The sequence below is a fragment of the Phaethon lepturus genome, unplaced genomic scaffold (assembly GCF_000687285.1).
Source record: "Phaethon lepturus isolate BGI_N335 unplaced genomic scaffold, ASM68728v1 scaffold6577, whole genome shotgun sequence".
Lineage (NCBI taxonomy): Eukaryota > Metazoa > Chordata > Aves > Phaethontiformes > Phaethontidae > Phaethon > Phaethon lepturus.
Genome location: NW_010549708.1, coordinates 2830 through 24784, shown reverse-complemented (window position 1 = coordinate 24784; position 21955 = coordinate 2830). Strand labels below are relative to the sequence as shown.

General features: G+C 39.4%; 1 protein-coding gene across 1 annotated transcript in view; it reads right to left on the bottom strand.

Annotated features, from left to right (window-relative positions):
* The window catches only part of TSHR (thyroid stimulating hormone receptor), a 37471-nt gene extending 15787 nt beyond the window's left edge, over positions 1–21684 (bottom strand). The window contains exons 1-5 of the mRNA XM_010290338.1: positions 21545–21684; positions 11924–11998; positions 10594–10668; positions 8088–8165; positions 7106–7174 (exon numbers count right to left, since the gene is read on the bottom strand). Coding sequence (XP_010288640.1) covers positions 7106–7174; positions 8088–8165; positions 10594–10668; positions 11924–11998; positions 21545–21684 — 437 coding nt within the window. The remainder of the gene's footprint in view (positions 1–7105; positions 7175–8087; positions 8166–10593; positions 10669–11923; positions 11999–21544) is intronic.
* Between the last annotated feature and the right edge of the window lie 271 nt (positions 21685–21955).

Sequence of the window (21955 nt, the reverse complement as noted above, 5' to 3'; positions counted from 1 at the left end):
CAGAAGCAGGAAGAGGAACTCATAGTGGCGTCAGTATGACGTCAGTGGGTGACCCAGGCTCAACAACCACAAGAGTCAGGATTACTTGACATTTCACCAACAAAGGCACAGGGCTGGTGGAGGCCTTGTAATGCAAGCATGAAGAAAAAGACGACGACTGCAGATGATGACCACAAAGCATTGCTCAAGAGAAGACGAGGTGGTCCTCAGTCCAACTAAAGGACAGAACCTTTGCAAGGATTGCAGACAGACTGCCTTACGGCGGTCATGGGTAGGTAAAAGCAGAGAAAATCCCCGGTGATGAGATCAGAAGCAAAAGAGAGAAATAGGAGAAAACCAACAACATGGCCCAAGTGAAGCCATATGACATTGCTCAGAATTTAAAAATAATTATTTTAAAAAGAGGAATTTCAAAAAATTTCAGAGTGCAATTGGCACAGAAATGATAAGATGCCCAGACCAGAATTATTAAAGAAATTAAAAGAAATTAAAGGAGAAAGAATTTGATACTACTGATGCAGTCAGTAATAACTCAAGCAGAGAGGGATGTTTGGTACTATTAACTGTTATAAGCATTTTAAAGCTAGCTTGCGATGTAGCTAGGAAGGCAAAAAATACCATAGAAAGCTTGTCGGAACAGATTTCAGAGGGTGTCCATGGAGTTGCTCTGAGCTGTGCCCATTGTGCCAGTTAGTGGCAGAGATACAAAGGTCAAACCTTTCCCAATCGTAAGTTCTGTAACAAAAAACACTATTTAAGATGGTGGCTGTGGAGATAATTGAACAGACTCAGAAAAGTGCAGAAGGCCGCTATTTTGTCTTTGTGCCAGAAGAGTCTTTAAAATTCAGATAGTTGAACTGGGGTTTAGCTGTAAAAACAGTGAAGTCAGAGCAATTGTTTCTTGGTGTGGAAAAAAATCAAGCAAAGGTTCTGATTCTGTCCTGGTTGAAGTAATTGGCATTTTTTCCATAGCATTTACTGGATATAAGCTTATATTGATCACCGTAGTGAGAAATGAGAAATAAATGCACTTTGGCTGGGTTAGGCAACACAAAGTCTTAGGGAGCCAAGCCAGAGTAACATTTCTGGCATGTTATTCATTGGATGTTACCCATGCCTAAAGCCTTGTTTCTTACAGAGGAAAGTAGCTTACTTCATCTTCTCAGCTATTGTTGTTTGAAATAAGCTTCCATTCTTTAGGAATATATGTCATTCTAGTGTCACCTGACATTTGTGTTTTCTGAGAACTGACTTTCATATTCCGTAAATGACAACCTCGTCGCTTTTGTTGTGAGATTTTCCTTCTGTTTGCAAATTTCCTCATTATTTTGCCTGCAAATCTAATGCAAAAATTAAAACCAGAGCAAGAGCTAAGAATTAATCCAAGATTTCAACATCTGGGTTGTAGTTTTGAAGGACACAAAAACCTGCCTGACCTAACAAAACCTGTCTGCTTTAGTAACTAGACATTATTATACAACCAAATAATTTTTTGTCCCATTTTGAGATATTTCCCCTTGACATTTGAACACCATAGTGAGTGATAAACCTGAAATATAATAGTTTACGTACGCGATAAAAATCTTCAAACAAATAGAAACAGCGAGCTAGAAGCTTTCGGGAAGTTCCTAACCATGTGTTCCCGAGGAGGGGCTGCAGTGTTAGCTGCCAGTTTTCACACAGATGACTCGGGCCCATCAGAATGTACCATTTCCTGATGCTGATTGATTTCAGTTGTTCAAGCCCTTTTATTTTGATAGGTATCTCTCTTAAAGAGAAAGAGCAAGACTTTGGTAAATACTAATTTGTCAAAGAAAGTTTATGTATAGCCAATATAGCTCCTTCTGAGGGTGCCTTTAATCCTGTTGTTACTGATAGCTGAATGGTATAGAATGTCACTTAAATACACTACAGAAGAGAAAGCTACAACGGTGGTACCCACGTGTCCAAACAAATGTTGGAAGCCTTAGAAATCACACAGGTGAAGTGGAATATCTGTCCTCAGTGGGGACACGAGAATAAGAGGCATTTTGGAAAGTTGGTGGAAGGCAATCAGATAGACATGAATAGCACGGTGCAGAGTATGCAGGGAATCTGGAGTAGTAAACGTTGAATCTGGGGTAGGATATGCTGATGGTTTCATAGTGGTATAAGTAAAAGAAGGCTTGCTTCCCCCCACACCTTTTTTTTTTTTTTTTAAATCAAATCAGTCAGCTAACTATGCCAGTGACTAATACAGAGTCTCTATGGACTCAGGATCCGGGGGTAAGTGGGAAAAATACTGCATTAATTCTCAGCCCCACCAGAAAACAACGTGACTGCAGTAAGCTGAGCAGAACCTTCTGAGGGTAATAGGGCGTTTCAGCTGCTACGTGAGGCAGGACAATGTCATGTGGGGGCATGACAGAGAGACCGAGTATTGAGACGTTATCAGTGCATGCTTCATAAATCAACAGGTTAGGGAGTCGGCCTGAGGAAAAGCAGCTTTTGGTTTCAGCTTGTGGCGCACACGCTCCGGTTAAAATGTTACAGTCCAAAGTCTGTTTTATACGAGCAACCACCAAGATGTTCAGCAACTCTGTAGGACCAAAAAAGCCGAAGACTACACCACAAATATAGTCTCCAGAAAGAAGAAATACACATATATGAGAAAAATTCCTTAAAAATAAACAAAAGTATAAAATTTAAATTATCGAGGGCATTCTGGGAGCGCTTTAGGGACACCATTTTGGAGACACAGAGCAAACGTAAAAAGCATAAGATGGCAAAAGAAAAATATTCAAAATATTGAAAATCCTCAACTGAGATGAAAAACTGAAAAATGTTGAATGGTCTGAAAATATTTTTAGAAAATATTTTTATTTTTACTAGTTTCAAAAAGGTAAATGATATGAATGAAAAATGCTGACCAGCTGCTTCAACTAACTAACATAGTTCCCTATACCTTTCTTTTTTCAGTGTAAAAGATTTCTCTCTCTCTTCTTCCATAGTGCAAGGATGGCCCCCATATTGCAGCTGGACACACTTTTCTTGTTTTTTGGGTTTGGGGTTTTGTTTTTTTTTTTGAGATTAATTATTTCACTAATAAGCTTCTACTGCAATCCCACAACCAATTTTATCAGCACAGGGAGTGATGGAATAAGAACGAACAGCCAGACTAGGGAAAAAAGGAGACTTTGCAAAATTTTTTTCCGAAGGATCAGTTAATTAAAAAACAAGTAAAGTTACGGAAGTTCCTAGTTGGAATACCTCACTGGCTTATGGAATTATGTATTATTTGATAGTATCTGCTTGCTTGCTTGCTTTTTAGCTTCTGATTTTAAAATAAAGCAGCAAAGCTTAACAAAGAAGGAGAAAAATAATATGTTGGCCACACATTTAAGTATCACCACTATAGTATTAAATGGGCGCTGGAGTTGTAACATGTTAATGTATCTATGCATCCTGTTGGATTATGAAATGAAGGTTAAAGAAAGGGAGAACAGGCAAAAGAGATGCATTGGTAAATGAGCAGTATTAAGGATTCATCGTATGTTTTTTCTACAGCATTGTTTATCTTGACTCTGAGCTAAGCCAAGCATTACAAGTGATACCTGAGAGTGTATACCAAAGTAAATATATTTTTTTGGAGTTTATTTTTGTAATTAGATTTTGAGATTGCACACTTTCCATTTCAGTAATTTAGACAGCTCAGTAGAAGCTCATCAGGAATATATTTTGCCATTCACTGTAAATATGTTTTTAAAAAAAAAATCTTCTTTCCTCACCAATTTCCTTACAGAAATAAACACCGGTGCAGGAGCAGCACTTTGCAGAACCCTGCAAGAGTAATGCAGTTCATGGACCTTAATGATGTGTTAGAACGAGGGATTCAAGTTTCAGATGAACGCTGTTCAGTAGAAGTGTTATTTGGGCCTTCATTCCTGGTTCTTTACTTCCCTGCCTTTATAAAACTTATACTGTGATACTGTGGTTTGCTATAAAATACAGATCTTTGTTGGATGAGAAGATTTTTTAGGTAGTGCCATGATTCAGTGTGATAATGGAGACCATTTATGCACAGTTCCACACATATAATATCTGCACTGATTGTTTTGACCTCCTTGAATTACATTGACTACATAGGTCTACCAGAGCAAGTGATAGAAAGGCACACTGCATGGTAGAAGGTAATCTCCAAGCTTCCCAAAATGTCTTCTAATTTATGGATGGCACATGGAGTCTTTGATTGATTTGTCAAACGTGAATTATTGTTTTTGATTGTTTTACTTTTTTACTTATTTTCCTCCTTGAGGTCATCATTCAAAACCCATTAAAATTGCTTTCCCTCACTCTTTTTCTCTTAGTTTCTTTTTGCTCCTAGTTTTATCAAGTCCAAAGGACCTTGGATCAGACCCAGAGGAAAACGAGTACTTTTCTTCACTGTACAGTGGTAGATAAACAGGAGTTCAAATTAGACATGTCAGAGTACAGAAAATGAAATATTTGCCTTTTGCATTAATGCTGCTGATAGAAACAACAAATCTCCAAGCTTGCACTTAGCAAAATTATTCCTTACCTTGGCACATGGTAACCAAACTACTTCAGAAAATTAGTTTAGAAATTTCAGTGTAGTTTATCAGACAGATAAAGGCTTTACAACTGGTGTTCCCTCCCTCCAGGCCTTGTAAACCTGAAGTAATGCTTTGCTCCAAATAAATGTAATTTGATTTAATTACGAGAAAACTGTTTATTGTAACAAACCATTTTTACTGCTGATTGATAAAACCCTGAAAGCCTGGTTTTAGGTTTTTTGTTTGTGGTGTTTTTTTTTTTTTAGTTCGCTTAACTAGTGCATCATAGCCAGTCTCTGGAAGGATTCACTTAGAAGGGACCCATAAACATAATCGAGTCCAATTCCCTGCTCCTCACAGGACTACCTAGAACTAAGCCATATGACTAAGAGCATCATCCTGACACTCCTTGAACTCTGACAGGCTTGGTGCCATGACCACTTCACTGAGGAGCCTGTTCCAGTGACTAACCGCCCACTCAGTGAAGAACCTTTTCTTATCTTCCCCTGACCCAGCTTCATTCCATTTCCTGGTGTCCTATCACTGGTCACCAGAGAGAGGAGATCAGCACCTCCCTCTCTGCTGCCTGCCTTGGGGAAGTTGTAGACTGTGAGGAGGTCACCCCTCAGCCTTCTCTTCTCCAAGCTGAACAAACCAGTGACCTCAGCTGCTCCTTGTAAGTCTTGTCCTCGAGGCCTTTCACCATCTTCATCGTCTTCCTCTGGACACACTAATAGTTTGATGTCCTCCTTATATTGAGGTGCCCAAAACCGCACCCAGTACTCAAGGTGGGGCCGCACCAGTGCAGTGTAGGGTGCGACAATCACCTCCCTCAACCAGCTAGCTGTGCTGTGCTCGATGCACCCCAGGACATGGTTGGCCCTTTTGGCTGCCAGGGCACGCTGTTGACTCGTGTTCAACTTGCCATCAACCCAAACCCCCTGATCTCTTTGTGCAGCGCTGCTCTCCAGCCTCTCGTCCCCCAGTTTGTAGGTATAACCAGGATTACCCCATCCCAGGTGGAGAATCCAGAACTTGCCCTGGTTAAATTTCATAGAGTTGGTGAGGGCCCAGCTCTCTAGTCTATCCAGATCTCTCTGTAAGGCCCTCTACCCTCAGAGAATACTGAAACACCCTCAAAGAATACTAATTGCAAACTTTTTTCCTGAAAGTAAGCAAGCAGTATCTGCAGAACCTAGTATTGTTTTCTGCTTCTCTACTTCCACCCAGTCCAATAAAGTTTAGGACTCAGAGCCTCTAAAACCACGTTTTCACTTGATTCTTTTAATAGTAAGGAAAATTCCAAAGAGGCCAGGAGCAATAGCACTTGCACACTATCAGAGAAGCAAAAAGAAAACTTCCTACAAAATCATCTCCAACCTCTCTTTCATCACAATGTAAGAAATGGAAGAGCCAACATGGTTCATATATCGGCTAAGGCTTAGAAAGATTTTAAGTATTGCATATACAGCTTAGAGGGATTCAGTCAAGACACTGGATTCATTTTCATTTTACCATATTTTACATCCTGTGATTTCTGTGGGCACTAGTACAAACACTATGTCATCATGAAAAACATCCTTTCTCATATGAAAGTTCAAAGTAACTGAACTGATGTGAATAAAATAAACTAAAGATCTGGGATAGCTTTTAACTCAAACTTTTCAAAATTTAAGAGGTCTAGCTAGCTGGTAAGGAAAAAAAGGCAGTTTGGAAAGATTAAGACCATGTGAAGGATGCTGTTATAGAATTCTTATAGAATTCAAGCCCCATTTAAAAGAAAGTACTGAAAATAATCATATCTATTTCTCATGCCTTTCTGGTTAAGAGCTCACGATGAAGAAATCTCTTTACTCATGAGATTGCCAGCCAGACTTTCAGTCAAGCCTCTGTAGGACCAGAGTAAGCTCTGCCAAAGTGAATGGAGCCTCTGGAATTGAGACTTGTTTGAGGCAGATGATTTTGGGTATGGTGTAAAAAGGATATTAATGCACTATTAGTTTTCCAGAAGCTAGAAAAAGAAGGTGGAGGGAAAACTGAAATGGTTGCTTCATGCTTTTGAGATGCCCATCTCTGATTCCTAGTGCAAGTGACTGATTCCTCTGAATTGTTTCCAACACCTTACACCACTCGCCTCTTGGCAGATAAGAGATTTCTATGAAAGGGCTGCTACCGTTATCAGTGCTATACTTACATTGAAAATAAACTGTTTTGTAAAGAAAACAGAATAATTATCTTCCAAATTGTCGTAGTAATTTATTGATCAAAAGAAATTTTATTGTAGCTTCAAACCAGAAAAAAATTCACACTGGAATTACCTGCCATGACATTGTTTCTGAGCTATAAATATACATACCAAATGAAAGCACACTGCAAAAGACATTATGTGCTGATGTTTTTATTGCTGAAAAATATTTTTATGGATGAAATTAATGTCCTCTCTTTTCTCCTTAAAAATAGTTAGAATAAGATATGTATTTGAGAGCCTCCAACAAGCATAGAGTATTTATTAATTTTTTTTTTCTGAAAGAAGGGAATGATCTGCTACTTACATAGCATCCAGATTTGTCCCATTAAAAGCATGGCCTTGGATGCTGGTAAAACCATTATTGTAGAGTTTGCTGCAAGCAAAAAAAAAAAAAATTAGTGTATTTTGGGTTGCTTCAATACCTGAGTACCTAACATCTTATGTATCATTTTTCTTGGCAACAACACATTCATGGATGGCTTAATTTTAAACTCTTGAAGAAGCAGCAATTATAGTGCAAGGTCAAACAAATGCCCAGCAGTATTCTTGAGTGTAGCTGAATCAAGAATACCATGTGGCAGGTGTGCCATCTATGCCATCTTTTACGTCTTTTTACAGCAAAGATAGAACTAGACTAAAACACTTTGCTATAGCTTTCCCACTCTCAAACTGAAAACAAGGAAACAAAATTCTGCTAGGACTACTTAAGGAAGGCTAAGGGAACTAATAGCTAGTAAAATCATACCTGTTTTGCTATCAGGCCTGCCTGAATTTTTAGAATTCATTCTTTTGAATTCCAGTGCTCTTCCCTCTAGTTCAGGTCATAACGCATTACAGTCATTTTTACTCCCCTCAGCCCTTTCTTGTGGCTCACATCGAGTACGACTTGGATAACTGAACTTTATTTAACAAATTTCTTTCAGATATGACTCTTCTGACATTTGCCACCCATTAGTTTTCATGGTGTGTGCCACTTACGTTGCAAAAACGTTAGACACCGTTCTAACCATGCTGTAGCTTTAGAGAAGGAGAACTCTGCAAAGTTTTCCCTTTGAGTTTCTCCAGTGTAACCATTCACTGGCATTAGGGTCATATAAAAGCAAATCCACTTTGATCAAGCCAGTTTAAAGAAAAGCAGCAGGCCTGATTCAAATCACTGTCAAAGTAAAGGATTTATGCAGACTAGATTATGGATACTACCCCTATGGTGATTTTATTTTTTTTAAACATTTTACCATATTTTTGAGAGAGGTAATTGCCTTGTAACTTAAACTGGAAGAACTTACAGAGTTAGAGATTCATTACAGAGCCCATGGAAAGCATTTGCAGGCACTGAAGTAATGAAAGGATTATCTGCAATTTCACTGAAAAAGGAGACAAAACATCACAATCAAACATCTGCCCAACAGAGCTTCTCTAGAACAGTTTTATTATTAATTGTTCTCTGCCTTGATAATAAATGTGTAGAATAACTTGTTTAGATATATCTAAGGCCAGAAGATACATGTGGGATGATTAAGAATCACGTTTGGTTTTTGTTAATGACTTTTATAAAAAATTTTCAAGGTAGAAGTAAAATAATGCTTTGCTATCTGCCACTTAGAAAGTCACCAAATCGGTTGGAAGCAGGGACACAGATGGTTGTCTGTTCTGTTCAGAAACTGCTTCTGTTTCATCTAGCTTATTTAATATAGGAATACTTAATTCTTGGTCCTCTGTACTTAGTAAGTGTAGTTTTTAACTTACAAGCTAGTAGAGCTTAATCTAAGCTAAAGCCCTTTTGGTCTTTGAGGAAATCCCTAATAGCTCTCAAGATGTAAGTGCACCCCACTCAGAGCTCTGGCTGACCCAGGTTTCAATCTGAGAGGCCTACAGCCAAGGGAGACATAGCATCTCCAGGTTATGGAGTGTGAGTCAGCACAAGGTTTATCTCTAGTCTCAGAAGATCCTTGGGAGGGAAGATCTCATTGCTCACTACAGGTCTAGACTCTTCAGCAAAACAACCAGCATTTCTGCATTGCCCTGAGGTTCATCTTGCCAATGGCAGACCATGAATGCAGTGAGGACTGACCATTCTTGGCCAAGAACACCCCTTAGCAGCGCTGAAACAATGCCTGGGGTAAACCATCAATCATGCCCTTGCAAGTCACCTTTTAGCATAATACTTCTAAGTGTTTCATAATACTTACCTAGCCCGCCCAGCAGTCAAGCCTCTTCCAGGTAAACACTGCTACAATACAAGATTGCTAACTCCTCTCTAGGACTCAGTAGTAACCCAGATAGTTTTACCTCGTGTCAGTCTGCAAGTCTTCACCTGAGCTGCTCTTCCCCCTTAGCTCGATTACAACCCAGAATTTGAACTTAAATTGCAGGTTAGGGCACAAAGATGGATGTCATCATTGCTTTCTGAATACCAAGAAACACCTGCTTTTTTTACAGCAGAACCCTTTGTTTCTGAAAGGATACTTTGCTTCTGAAAGGATTCTGCTCCCATTCATGTTTCCATGCTCTTTCTCCAAGAAATTGCTCTGCAATTTGCTTCAAGCCATATTAAAAAAAAAAACAGGGGACGGGGTTGTCTTTAAATCAGTTAATGTAAATGGGTCTTAACTTGTAAGAAAGGAAGAAGGTCTTAGTGTTATGTAGGAGCCCCTCATGTGAACAAACCCAAAGAAATTAGCAGAGCTTACTAGTGGGAAAATTCCTTCCAGCTGAGGGCTTTAGTTAATGAGAGATTGCTCCACCTAAAAAGTTGAGCTTAAAAATAGGCAATTGTAAATCCTGGTGCTTTGCTCCTTCAGTGGGGCTATAGACCTGTACTTGAAATGTGACGCTACAGGTAAGGTTGGGCAAGGGTATTTAGGCAAAGTGTGTGCCCATAGAAGCTTGTGCTGTCAATCTAAAGAAGCATGCATCTCATTAAACTACTGTGAAAAATGGATGAGAAGGGAGATGAGCAGTCCTCTTCCTTGAAGACAGGATGTGCCAGCCTGAGCTGACCTCACTACTCAGGCTGTCATGAAACCAAGGTGCTCCCGGTCTAGCAACTTAAAAGCTCTACTTTATTCCTCAGCTTTGGCAATTTTCTTTTTAAGCTTCTTTTCTGTTTTTTTCATTAAAACATTAAATGTATGAAGCAGCGTATTTTGGATAAACTAAGTCTTCACCAAAATCTTCCTGAAAATATGGGCTCAGCCAACACTGAGCTTTTTTAAAGGTGTAATGATAAACAATTGCTCTCAAGATTGTCCAGTTCTCCTGCTCTTGAGCTTTCTGTGCTCAGGGTGGTATAAGAAGAAAGAAGGCAGATAACCAATGGGGGTTATGATTCAACAATACAGGAGCTCAGTGAAGGGTAGCATCAGAAAATGTGCAATATTTGCATGCCAGCACAAATTTTTTTAGAAGGATGTTGACAGGATGACTTCATGTTAGCAGGCTGTATGTCAGATCAGGTCCGATGTGTCACGCTACTCTGACTTCAGACTAATTCAGGTATTGCACAGCCGTTACAAAACCAAAATAAAAGCAAAAGACTTGTAGAAATTATATATCATGTGCTTTGGCTAATTCAAGAGAAAGGTGGTTTTGTGTCCATGTCTCTCATCCAGGGCAAATGTATAGTGCGAGGTGACCCGGCATTTTCTGGATTTGGTACTAATGATCATTGAAATATAACTTGAGGAAAAGTGCTTTCTCAGACTTATTTGATATTTTTCTCCAAAACAGAAACCTTCACTATAGGTTTTCTTGTGATCTGAGGATGGCAGTCCTGTGAGGACAGATACTTACAGTAAAAAGTTCACATCAGATGAGTAGATTTTGGTGAGGTCTGGAAATGCTTTGAGTCCAGTATTAAAAATGCCACTGAAAGAGAGAAGAAACAGATAATTACATGTACTGGATCACTGAACAACAACAAACAATGTATTTAAAGCATTCAACAGCACAGGACGATTATTTCAGCCTCTCTATTGTAAATCAATTAATTTATAATCAACTGTCCAAAATGTAAGAATGCAAGAACAATTTAAAAAATCAAAATAACAGATTTATGATACATTATAGAATCTAAAAACTGGGAACACAGAATAATAAGACAGCTAAGCAGATCTGCAGAGGGAAGTAGCATGTGAGGTGGATATGGAGAAAAAAATTATAACTCTGGATTCACTTGAGAGATTAAGGCTGCTTCAGACAATAGTCTGGAACCCCAAATCCTCTTTCATTGAGGCTAAGAGCTGTTCAAATAGCACTAAAAAGGGAAACCGTCTTCAAATGTGAATGCAGTTAATGCCCCTTATTTCTAAACTCCTGTAGAGTGGCAATAACTTAAGAAAACATAGTTCTCAATTTTTAAAACTATTCTCCTGAAATGAAATTATTTTGACTACTTTCTTTTTATTGCTTACAGGTCTATAGGACAAAATCTGGAAAAATCTTTCCTCTTCACTGCTGCTCCCACCACACACACACACACACACAGCCCTTTCTAGAGTCTTCCAAACATTACGCAAAATCACAGAAGTTATTCTCTTTCTCATATCTCTTTCTTATGCTATAATTCTGGAATTTCATGGTTTGGTTACTCTGCGCTGCTCTTTAGAAACTTCATGGGAATACAGAGGATTCTTCAGGATTTCTTTCTGCCATAGAGGTCATATGAATTCACGTGTCTATAGAGGGGCTTGTCACATTTAGCTGACAGGTATGCTTTAAAGCCCTGTGTAAACATCTAGTAAATATAAAAGATGTGTATATTTATTTCTCTTGTGTCCCTTCTTCCCACTTCTCCCTACAACAATATAGTAAGACAGCACTTATCATAAGAAGAAAGCTAGCTGTGGAATTTTGCCAAGGAAACGTTAGTGTATTCCAGACATTTAATGGATAAGAGGAATGGCAACATTACTGATGAATTTGTGAACATGTTTTCCTTTCTTGCAAAAGTAGTCAAATTTCTGACCCATACCCTAGCTGGCTTTCTGTCATTAAAAGAAATCAACAAGGAAAAGCATTGCAATCGGTTCCGAAATGAAATGCAAAGAAACAAAACGGCTATAATGTAAAGAGTCACCTGGGAGGCTTAAATGCCAACTTGTTACAGATGCTAAATACTTACAGGTATTTCAAGAGTGGGAGGTTCATAAAGGCATCTGGATCTATGTAATCCAAGTTTCTAAGATTTCGAATTTCACTGTAAAAAGGGAGGAACATTACCACATTGATCACTAATATTTAATTATTGATCGTAACGGAAATCAGCAATGTTAACATGAAATTTCTGGGACCTAATTCCCACAATGAGCTTTTGTACTGGCCTCCACTAGGTCAAGACCACTCTGCATTCTGAGCAATCTTACAGGGATGAATTATCACCTGGATAGACGTGGTCCTGGAGACTGGCTAGTTTAACCAAGGGGGGAGGAAGCACCTGGGGTTTGATTATGGATCCTTTGTCTGCGTGATCCTAAAATCAAAGCAATAGCCTGTGGTAATGGCTATTGCTTTGAACATGTGTTTCATGCCTGCAAAATTGAGTAAAAAGAAGAAAAGTTAAGCAAAACTTTCAGTGTTTTTGTATAATAATCCTATCAATTTACAACCAGCTATTGAGCTTATAATTTTATGTCATCTTTTTTTGGTTACTTCCCTCATGTCTCTAACAGTATTTTGTATTATTTTGCCTGTCTCTTTTATGGAACTCATCAGTAGATCCAAAAGACGGCTCAGGTCACTTCAATTAACTCCATTCTGAGACGTGCAATGGACACACTGTTCACTATATAGCCATGTCCAGCAGTATAGAGGATGGTGTGTCTCTTTGCTTTATAGTAATGCAAAATGTAACATAGACTTCATTCCTTACATCTTCTGTCCACAGTTATGTCTTTAAATACTTCTACCCAGGTGATGGCTTGATCTGCAGATGACTTTTTAGACTGCACATGTTGAAGCACCAGCCTGACACTGATCATGGCTATGGCTGTGCTGGGTGCTTTCTGTAGGTGTGTTGGTGGGGCTGCTGCCCCTCCAGCCATCATGATCATTTCCTGGCATCAGGACTCTACTTCATTTTTCTGAAATATTTCTCTCTGCCCTTAATGCAATTTTCCCCAATCTTTCTCATTCCTCTCTTTTTCAGCAGGTTTCTTTCTTTTCTGCCCATAGCGACAGTCAGCAGTCTGGCCGCACCAATCAGACTGTGCCAAAATTCCCCGTCTAGACTCAGTAAACCTACCGAATTTTCATCTCTCATGAAAAATCCCACCCATACCTGCCCCCATCCCATACACACTTTTCCTTTCCTGGCCTCTTTACTGTCTCCAGAAGGGGATAACCCTTTTTGCCTGTTTGCTTCTATTTCTTTACCTTAAACCAGCTCTGGACACTGGTCTTATAACTCTGCTGGAACAACTCTCAGCCTTTGTTAATGTAGAAACCATGTAGAAATAATGGTGCCAGTCTTCCTCCTGAGATTAGCTGTGGAGCGGTGGGCTGAGGGAAGCAGTTCTTGCTACTTATATCGAGAAATTTGATGAAGATGACAGGTATAGATGGCATGGTGGTGCAGGTTGTGTTGGTGATGTTTTGGTCTTAATTCAGTCCAAGAAGTGATGCTACTGGGCAGAGACTCAATGGGCAGAAACAAGTAGTCTTTAATTTACCATGCCCTAACAGTGCCAACTAACCTACACAATAGAGGTATCAGGAAGTTGGGTTTTAAGGATATCTCTGCCACTGGAATAATTTTACAGAATAAAATCAACCCAGACAAGTTTTCTGAGAAATAAAGCTGGGAAGAGAGACATAAAATAGTAGATAAATCAGTATGTAGATACAGCCTCTCTGTATACTGTTGTACTGATAAAACAGTTCTGCTCCATCTTTCAAGTCTTCAGTTTTTACTCTGTTTACTCCAACATGTCAGTGAGGTGAGGATTTACCTTTTACTTGTGTGTTAAACTGATGTAATTAATAGCTATACTACTGCTATTACAGTGCTGTATTCAAACTGTCCTCATGTCTCTTAGCTACTTTGAACACTACTGTTTCTGTATGTAGAAGAAATGTCAGTGTCAGTCTCCTGCTTCCCTCAAATTATTTTATTAGTTACGTAGCTATCACACTCCCAACAGTGGAATTTGCTCCATAAACTATAACTGACTTTTTTTCCCATCACTGACTACATTTAAAATGCTGGAATCACGAGCTTCCTGGCCAGATATTCCTTTGTTGTGGAACAAACATATTCCAGGGAACGACAGTCTTCAGAACAACCTTCAGCCTGGAAATGGATAACGCATCGGAGTACCACAGCATCATCAGGTTTTGGCTTGTTGCTATTCATAGTATTCTGCGTAAATGATTTGGATGAGGGTACTGAAAGTAAGAATTCGAAATCTGCACTAAAGTACTAAAATTGGAAGCACAAAATAATGCAGTGAGGTTCAATAGGATTTTGATTTACTAAGTAACTAACTGGCCCATGAGAGGGCATGTGCTGTTTAACAAAGGCAAATGAAAAACTAATTAATCTGGGAAAAAAAGATTTAAAACCGCCAGATGAGACATTTAGCACAGTAATCGGAGAAAAACTTAAATAATGTGAATGAGGAAATCAATATGATTCAACTGAATGCTGGGGAGAGGTTTATGTCCCTGCTGTTCGATTTCCTTAAATTGGTAATGCTGGGATTAGGAAATAAGTATGCTTTAATATATACTGTATTTATATTTGCATTTCATCCTATACTTTGTATTACAGACGTTTATTAAAGCCCAAAAGGAAGAAAAGGGCCCATCGTGGTAGGCACTACAGAAATCAACAGAAGACAGCCAGTTGCCTAGGAGTCTCTAGTGAAAATAGATGAGAAAAGAGGATGAGAGGTAAAGAAAGGTAAAAAGTGAATGCTATGCCTAAGAAAAAAATCAGTAGAAAAATCCAATTTTCCCTACTTCTAGTCCAGTCAAATGTGCCTCTTGCACTTGACTGGCATGAATTGACTGGCCTCTCATTTCATATGCGTGAAAAAGAGAAAGATCTTCAAATTCAGTTCCATTCATGAACTGTGCTGCTGTCCTTGTTTTGCACGTTCAAACATCATTAATCTCTGAGTACTAGAAGGAATTGCCCCCTAAAATAACAGATTTAAAGGAGATCTATAGCTCCATCAATATTGGACCCTATGAAGCTAAGCCCATAAGGAGAAAAGCTATTTGAATAGTTCTGATCTCATCAGTTAACGGGATACTGATACACAAATTGGATTTCACAATCTCCTTTACATTAATCAGTCATGAGTAATATAGTGCCTAATGTTATATGGTTGTAATTTTCAACTTGTAATCAAAAGACTGCTGTGGGGTAAAGATTACTTCCAAAGGATCCCAAAACCAAAGAAACGCAAGTTGATTATCGGTAGATTCACTAGGCAAGGTTTGCACTTTTATCAGTAAGTTTTTCTGAATTGATGAATTGAAAAGATTGAAACCCACTGATTTAGAAAGTTAAGGTTCCTGTGAAAAGCAGCTCTAGGAAAACGTTTGGTAGTTTTAGCTGCCTAAAATGCAGATAAATTCAAAGAGCATACTTAAAAAAGTCTAGTAGGCTAGTTCCCAGGTATCTAAGTGTCTATAAGAGCTGATTTTAAGTGACTTTTGAAATGGAACTTTGACACAGTCTATAAATACAACTTAATCTTAGCACACAGTGCTTAAATTCTGCATCCAACAGCAATGTAACAATTCTGAGTCCTTTTGGGAATGCAGTGCTTTAAAGCTTTAAAGATATAAAAAAACCTAAGACGGTCAACAGGCATCTTTGTTGACCATTGATGCAGAGAGGCAAAAGGTGCCCCGAACAAACATGTCACTTTGCAGTCCTAACTAAAATTGCTTAGAGATGCTCATAAGAAAGAAGGATGCTGCTTCCTACCCACAAGATAACAGAATTATTTGTGGAATATTAACAAAATTATTCAAAGTTACTTTACAAACTATTCAGCTTCTGCTTTATTTTTAAAAGTACATAGAACAATTAAGAATTGGCTTATTTGTGCTTTAAAAAAAATCAAGGTTTTAAATTTTATTTCTGGCACTCAAACTAGTAATTAAAAATGTACTAGGTTCACAATCAAACCTGACTGTCCTTGAACAGCAACTCACTTTTGCTTTTTAAAGAAAATATTTTAAAAACTTTAAAACTTCAAGAACAGAAGTGCAGAGAAAGACACTTCATAATATAAAGTCCCGTGTCAAGACTTACAAATGACTGTGAACTTATGTTCAGTTACAAGGATATAAATATTTAGTTCCAAATCCAAATGAATCTAAAAATGAAACTGGTAAGAACTATTCAAATATTAGTCTAATGAATTAATTAATTAGACATAAGCTCAGCAGATAACTTCTACAAAGATTAATAATCTACTTAACATCCTATATGAATTTAGTAACAATAGAAAAGCACAAACATTTACACATTTAAGTGGCTTCTAAATTTAATTTAACAGACATGTCTTTCATACCCGCCTTGCAATATTGACTCATCCTTGAGTTTGGTCAAGACCAGTATCCAGAAATTGCAGATCTGGCCATAGAGTCTCAATGTAATCATGTTATGCTGAGATACCTACGAAGACTAAGAATATCCATGTCAGCAGTTCTGACCCTCACTACAAGAAGGATGCTGAGGTGCTCAAGCGTGTCCAAAGAAGAGCAACGAAGCTGGTGAGGGGTCTGAAGCACAAGTCTTATAAGGAGTGGTTGAGGGAACTGGGGTTGTTCAGTCTGGAGAAGAGGAGGCTGAGAGGAGACTTTATCACTCTCTACAACTACCTAAAAGGGGGTTGTGGCGAGGTGGGTGTTGGTCTCTTCTCCATCGTAACATGCGATAGGATGTGAGGAAATGGCCTCAAGTTGCACCAGGGGAGGTTTAGATTAGATATTAGGAAAAATTTCTTTACGGAGAGAGTGGTCAAGCATTGGAACAGGCTGCCCAGGGAGGTGGTGGAGTCACCGTCACTGGAAGTGTTCAAAAGATGGGTAGATGTGGCACTTTGGGACATGGTTTAGTGGGCATTGTGGTGTGTTGGGTTGATGGTTGGACTTGATGATCTTGAAGGTCTTTTCCAACCTTAATGGTTCTATGATTCTGTAAATCAGCCTTTTTTTTTTTTTTTCTTGTATTGACTTGGGAGCCCTCGCAACTTCCTTAGACTTACTTTGCCTATAGCTTCCTTGGCTTTTCTCACTTGTATATATATACTTCCACGTTTTATTCGCCCCCTATAGCCAAACTATCCATGTTATTTCATGTGCATGTACCTGTCAAGCCTTTGCACATCTAGCACCAGAAAACTGGCTTGGGCTCCCAACAGTCTATTCCTTACCTCCAGACTGCAGCTTTTAACAAGATTATTCTGCACAGCACTTGTCCCAGTGCCCTGAAATTCACTGCAGGTATACAGCAGTCCTCCCAAATCTCTTCAGTCTCCCTCTACAGTTGCTTCTCAGATAGTTCCATCAAATCACCTCTCCTTTCTGCAGCACCGTATCTCACCACTTGGGTCCACGAGCTGTCCAAGAAGCGAAGTGCAGCCTTGGCTCTTGGCTCCAGCTCACCACAGAGATGGACAGCAGTCCCCCACCAGCTCTACAAATGATGTCGCATATACAAGGGCAAACCACTTGAACCATAACGTTTGGCGCTGTTCCCAAATGCTGAGAGGACTTTTAATGTGGTTGTGTAAGAGGAGAGAGCTTTTGGAGTGAGGAGACAAAGGGAGTAGGGACAGATCAGAGAGACTGAACAGAGACATAGAGAAGAGGAAAAGAAAGAGTGGATTTTTATGGGGTTCCTTCCACAGAAATGATTTGCTGAGAAACAATGACCTAATTATAAAAGCTTTTTATTTAGTGTAATGCTACCAAGCCACAGCTCTACTAGGAAGACAACTACACAGAGACATTGACTGCTAATCAGACACTTTCACAATTATCTCTAGAAAAAATAAATACCTATGCCATTGTATGGGAGAAACAGTTCTGAATTTGTTAGCATGTTAAGTTTTTCTCTCAGACATACTTTCAAAAGGTAAAGACACAAAGAAGGAACAAGAAACCATTGTGAGACCAATTTAACACAATTGGGGAAAAAAAAACCCCACAAAGTCTTGGCCCTGATTTTCATCTTCATAGAGTGGGAATTTGGCCATTAACTACAAGTAAAATGAGATCTGGCCTGTTAAAATACAGCAGGTGATCAGTATTCTTAGCTTACAGAAGGTGCTCAGCCTTTGACAGGCATAGGTTCACAAAAATATGACCTGTGCTTAAAGAGAGCTGAGGTCTGGAAGGAACAGAAGGTCAGGACACAGGCACATGAACTGAATAAGGACCAAGAAAATGGAGCACTGAGGATCAAAGCTGAAGCACACTAACAGGCTTGGCAGACAGGGATGATGACGAACACAGGACGCCTATTCACATGACACTTGGCTCAGGCCAAAGCAATTAGTTCCTCCCTTCCACAAACACTAGATTTTCCCTTAAGAAGTTCTTATGTTTAAAAACAAATGTATTTAAAATGAAACTGTGTGTATAAGTTTAAATTAGGGTAAAAAGATTATTTACATAAAACTGCACTTTATGAAAAGTCCATGAAATACAACCTGGGAAAATGAAACTCTGTGAAAAGACTTTCTTTTTAGAGTAACTTCAACCTCCTTTACCCTATAATCTTTACCCAGTATTATTTTAGCAAGAATACTTTGAAAATACTATGCAAGTGGAAAACATTAAACAAATGCATAGCACAATATATACATTTATCCACGAATAATCTTGTTATTTGGAAAGTAAATGAAACCCAACAACGATAAGTGTTAATGGATCAGAGTTATGGGAGCAATGCAGAAAAACGGTCAAATTTATAAATCGCTTTCTTTTACAGCTTATATGCAGCTGCCTAATTTGCCAGATGCCTGGATATTCCCTAATTAAATCATACATATGCCTTACTTCCAAACTGATTTTAAAAACCTGGTAAGTACTTTTGAGTGGTAGAGGTAGCCCTTCTTTGTGAGCTATCCGCAAGCGTTTGGGGGTTGCCTATAGCTTCTGTGAGTAGAGTTCTGGTGTCTTGTCCGGGGTAGTAGTTTTGGCTCTTGCACAGGGAAAAAAAAAGAAAAAAAAAAATCTTATATGTCTGTGTGCAATTTCTTTTTTGGTAGTGCCTTGTGAGAAATATACGGGGTCCCACATTACCATAACTCTTGTATAGCAGATCAGGAAACCTCCTCCCCGCGGTGCCCTCCCCGCAGCCTGTGCCGTAGGCGACGTGGCTGTAGGTGCCTGTGAGCTCTTCTGACTCCTGCCTGGGCCTGCAGCTTCCCGGTCACGGGCAGCGCATCCAGGCCCGGGATCTGGTGCGGGTGTGGTATGCGGCAATTCTGGACCTCGCTGGTGTGCTCTGGCCCGAGCTCAGGGGAGCCGTGAGAGAGGCGAGCTTACGGCGCGGGGCACTGGCTGTCCTCCCAGGCAGGGATATCAATGTGCTTTGGGGGTGGTTAGAGACTGGAAGAGGAGAAGAGAAAAAGCTTCTGCTCACATTGCTCGCCAGCCTTTAGGTAGTAGAAAGCAATGCAAATGAGACAGTGCTACAGAGCACGTCACAAGAACGAGTGCCTTGGGAGGCGCTGCCAACACCAGGTCTCCATCCACCAAGCCTTCCAACTAGTCACGCCTTTAAAAGTGTGCATTTTGTAGAAGAGTTCTTTGTATTCAAAGACCTACATTATGTTACCCTTTGAAGGAGATCAGTTTTGTGTTATGAATTAAGATCCTGAGGGAGATTTTTCTAGTCTGTTCTCCGCTTTGAATCTAATACGGAAACAATAGAAAACAGCTATCTAGCCAGCTAGCTCCCTCCTTTTCCCTCAAGCCATCCTCAAGAAGTCTTTGTATCCATATAATTTAAAACAGACAAAGTACTACACTGCATATTGCATGGAAGAATCCTGCAATGAAATGCGATGGCCCAAAAGCATTTTGTCTTTCGCTTCTGACAAGGTGAATCACAAAAGAAGTACCACCTGGGCACTTGGAGTGCATAGTGCCAAATGTGCTATTCATTGCCTGTAAGATGTGCCGCCAGTAGATGTTTCATTAAATGTCCATTTGTGTTAAACAAGAAATCCTAAAGACACAACAACTGTGAAAGAGGAAGAGAGAACATGAAGGCAACAGGCCTGGAAAAAACGTCTACAGAAGAGGGAATGGCATTATAAAGATAAGTACTGTTATCACACCAAACCCTTCCCGTGAAACTCTTTCAGGAATATTACAGGAGCATGTTATTGGACTGAACTAGGTCTCAGGATCCTGGGCTCTACTTCTAGCTCTGCCTGTCAGGTACTCTTGGGGGAGGCACTTCCACTTTCCAGCATTAGTTGCTCTCTATCTACAGCAACAGTAACAATATTATCTCCTTTATTTTTTATTAACCTTTCTATTTCACACTGTGTAAAGTAAAAGGGAAAAAAAATATAGAAAAAAGAGCAGTGTTAAGGCATCATCTCGCCCAATGTCTTCCTCTGAGTGAAGATTAAATAGACCTATGGAGTTTCTGATTACACAGCCTTAAAGGCCTCCAGTGACAACCTCCCCAGGAAAACGATTCTGGTGTTTACTCATGCCAGCCATATGAAAACATTTCCTAGGGTCTAACATGAATCTTGCCTAATCTAATTTCAGGTTATTGTTACTTTTTCTTTGTCAAATACCAGTGTGGAAAATGGGTTGGTGGCTTTCACCCCTTGCGACAACCTTAAAAGATATATCTGCCTCTGGCACGTTTTCTTTCTGGACACAAAAGTCTTTCCTCCCTGACAATGTTTTCTGGATCCACAATGACTGACAGTGCTCTCCCATGGAACCTCTGCAAACACAAGTCTTCTCTGAAATACGCTAAACTGCAACTCATCTGAGCTTTACGGTGCTGGCACGGTTTCCATTCTCTCATTTGGACCAGTAATGGAAACATGGAAGAGTTCCAGATGCAGGATGGATCCTATGAAGCTCTATTCGATATATTACCTCCTCATTTTGTCGGGGTACTGATGAATGACAGGAACTCCCTGGACCCAGGTATCCTACCACTTGTGTAACTGCCCTAGTGCATCATTTGGTGAGGACTGGTCAGAACAAGAAGGTATAAAAACAATTCCCAGAAGCCTTTGTCCATAACATTCCCATTCCGTTCAATAACCAGATAAACACTCTTCATTTTACTAGTGCACTTCCAGGACGATTACTTCTTATTCTTCAGGTCTCCAGCTAGTGCCATTTTGCTCTGTGCTTTGGCCCTTCTGATTTTATTTCTGGTGCTTATATTACTGTTTTACACTTACCTTCAGTAATTTGACAGGAGTAATTCTTAGTTGCCGGTTTATTTCAACTTGCCATCAAGCTCATAATGCAGTCCCACATATTTTTCACTACACTTTCTTACACTTCTATGGGAGGATACAGAAGAGCAAGGGAACAGAAAAGATGTAAGGAAAAGAGCACAAGTCAAAAAAGAGACTGGCTCTACGTTACGGAGAAAGGAAATGAGAAAAGGAATATTTAGCTACAAAGGAGACAAGAATGACAACTCAGACATCAACACGTATGTTATTTCCACACATCCCTATATTTATTTTATTACTGTATTCATTTATTTAATTACACTACTTACATATGAGTGACTTTACTTAAACTGCTGAAGGAATGGGCCTCCAGACTCTGAAGTGTTTCATCTATGGAGATGTAGCTAAACACCAGCAAACAGAAAAAGAAACAAGTCTCAGACCTTGGCAAGCCACGGCTAGTGCCCATCACGCCACTTTATATTTCCTCTCATTCTTTTTCTCGTCCAACTGCCATGACACTGCCAGATACACGGACAGTGTCTGAGGGAGGAACTTTTAATAATATTTTGATTTTGACTGATGCCGTAGATGCACACTATACTGAAGAATACAGTCCAATAAAAAAAAACCCCACAACAGTGCTATCAAGCAGCAAAAGCAAACATCCAGATTTCACATTTCAGAATCGTATTTCTTCCCTTTTCCCCACTTAAGATCACCTTGAATTCTTTAAGGGG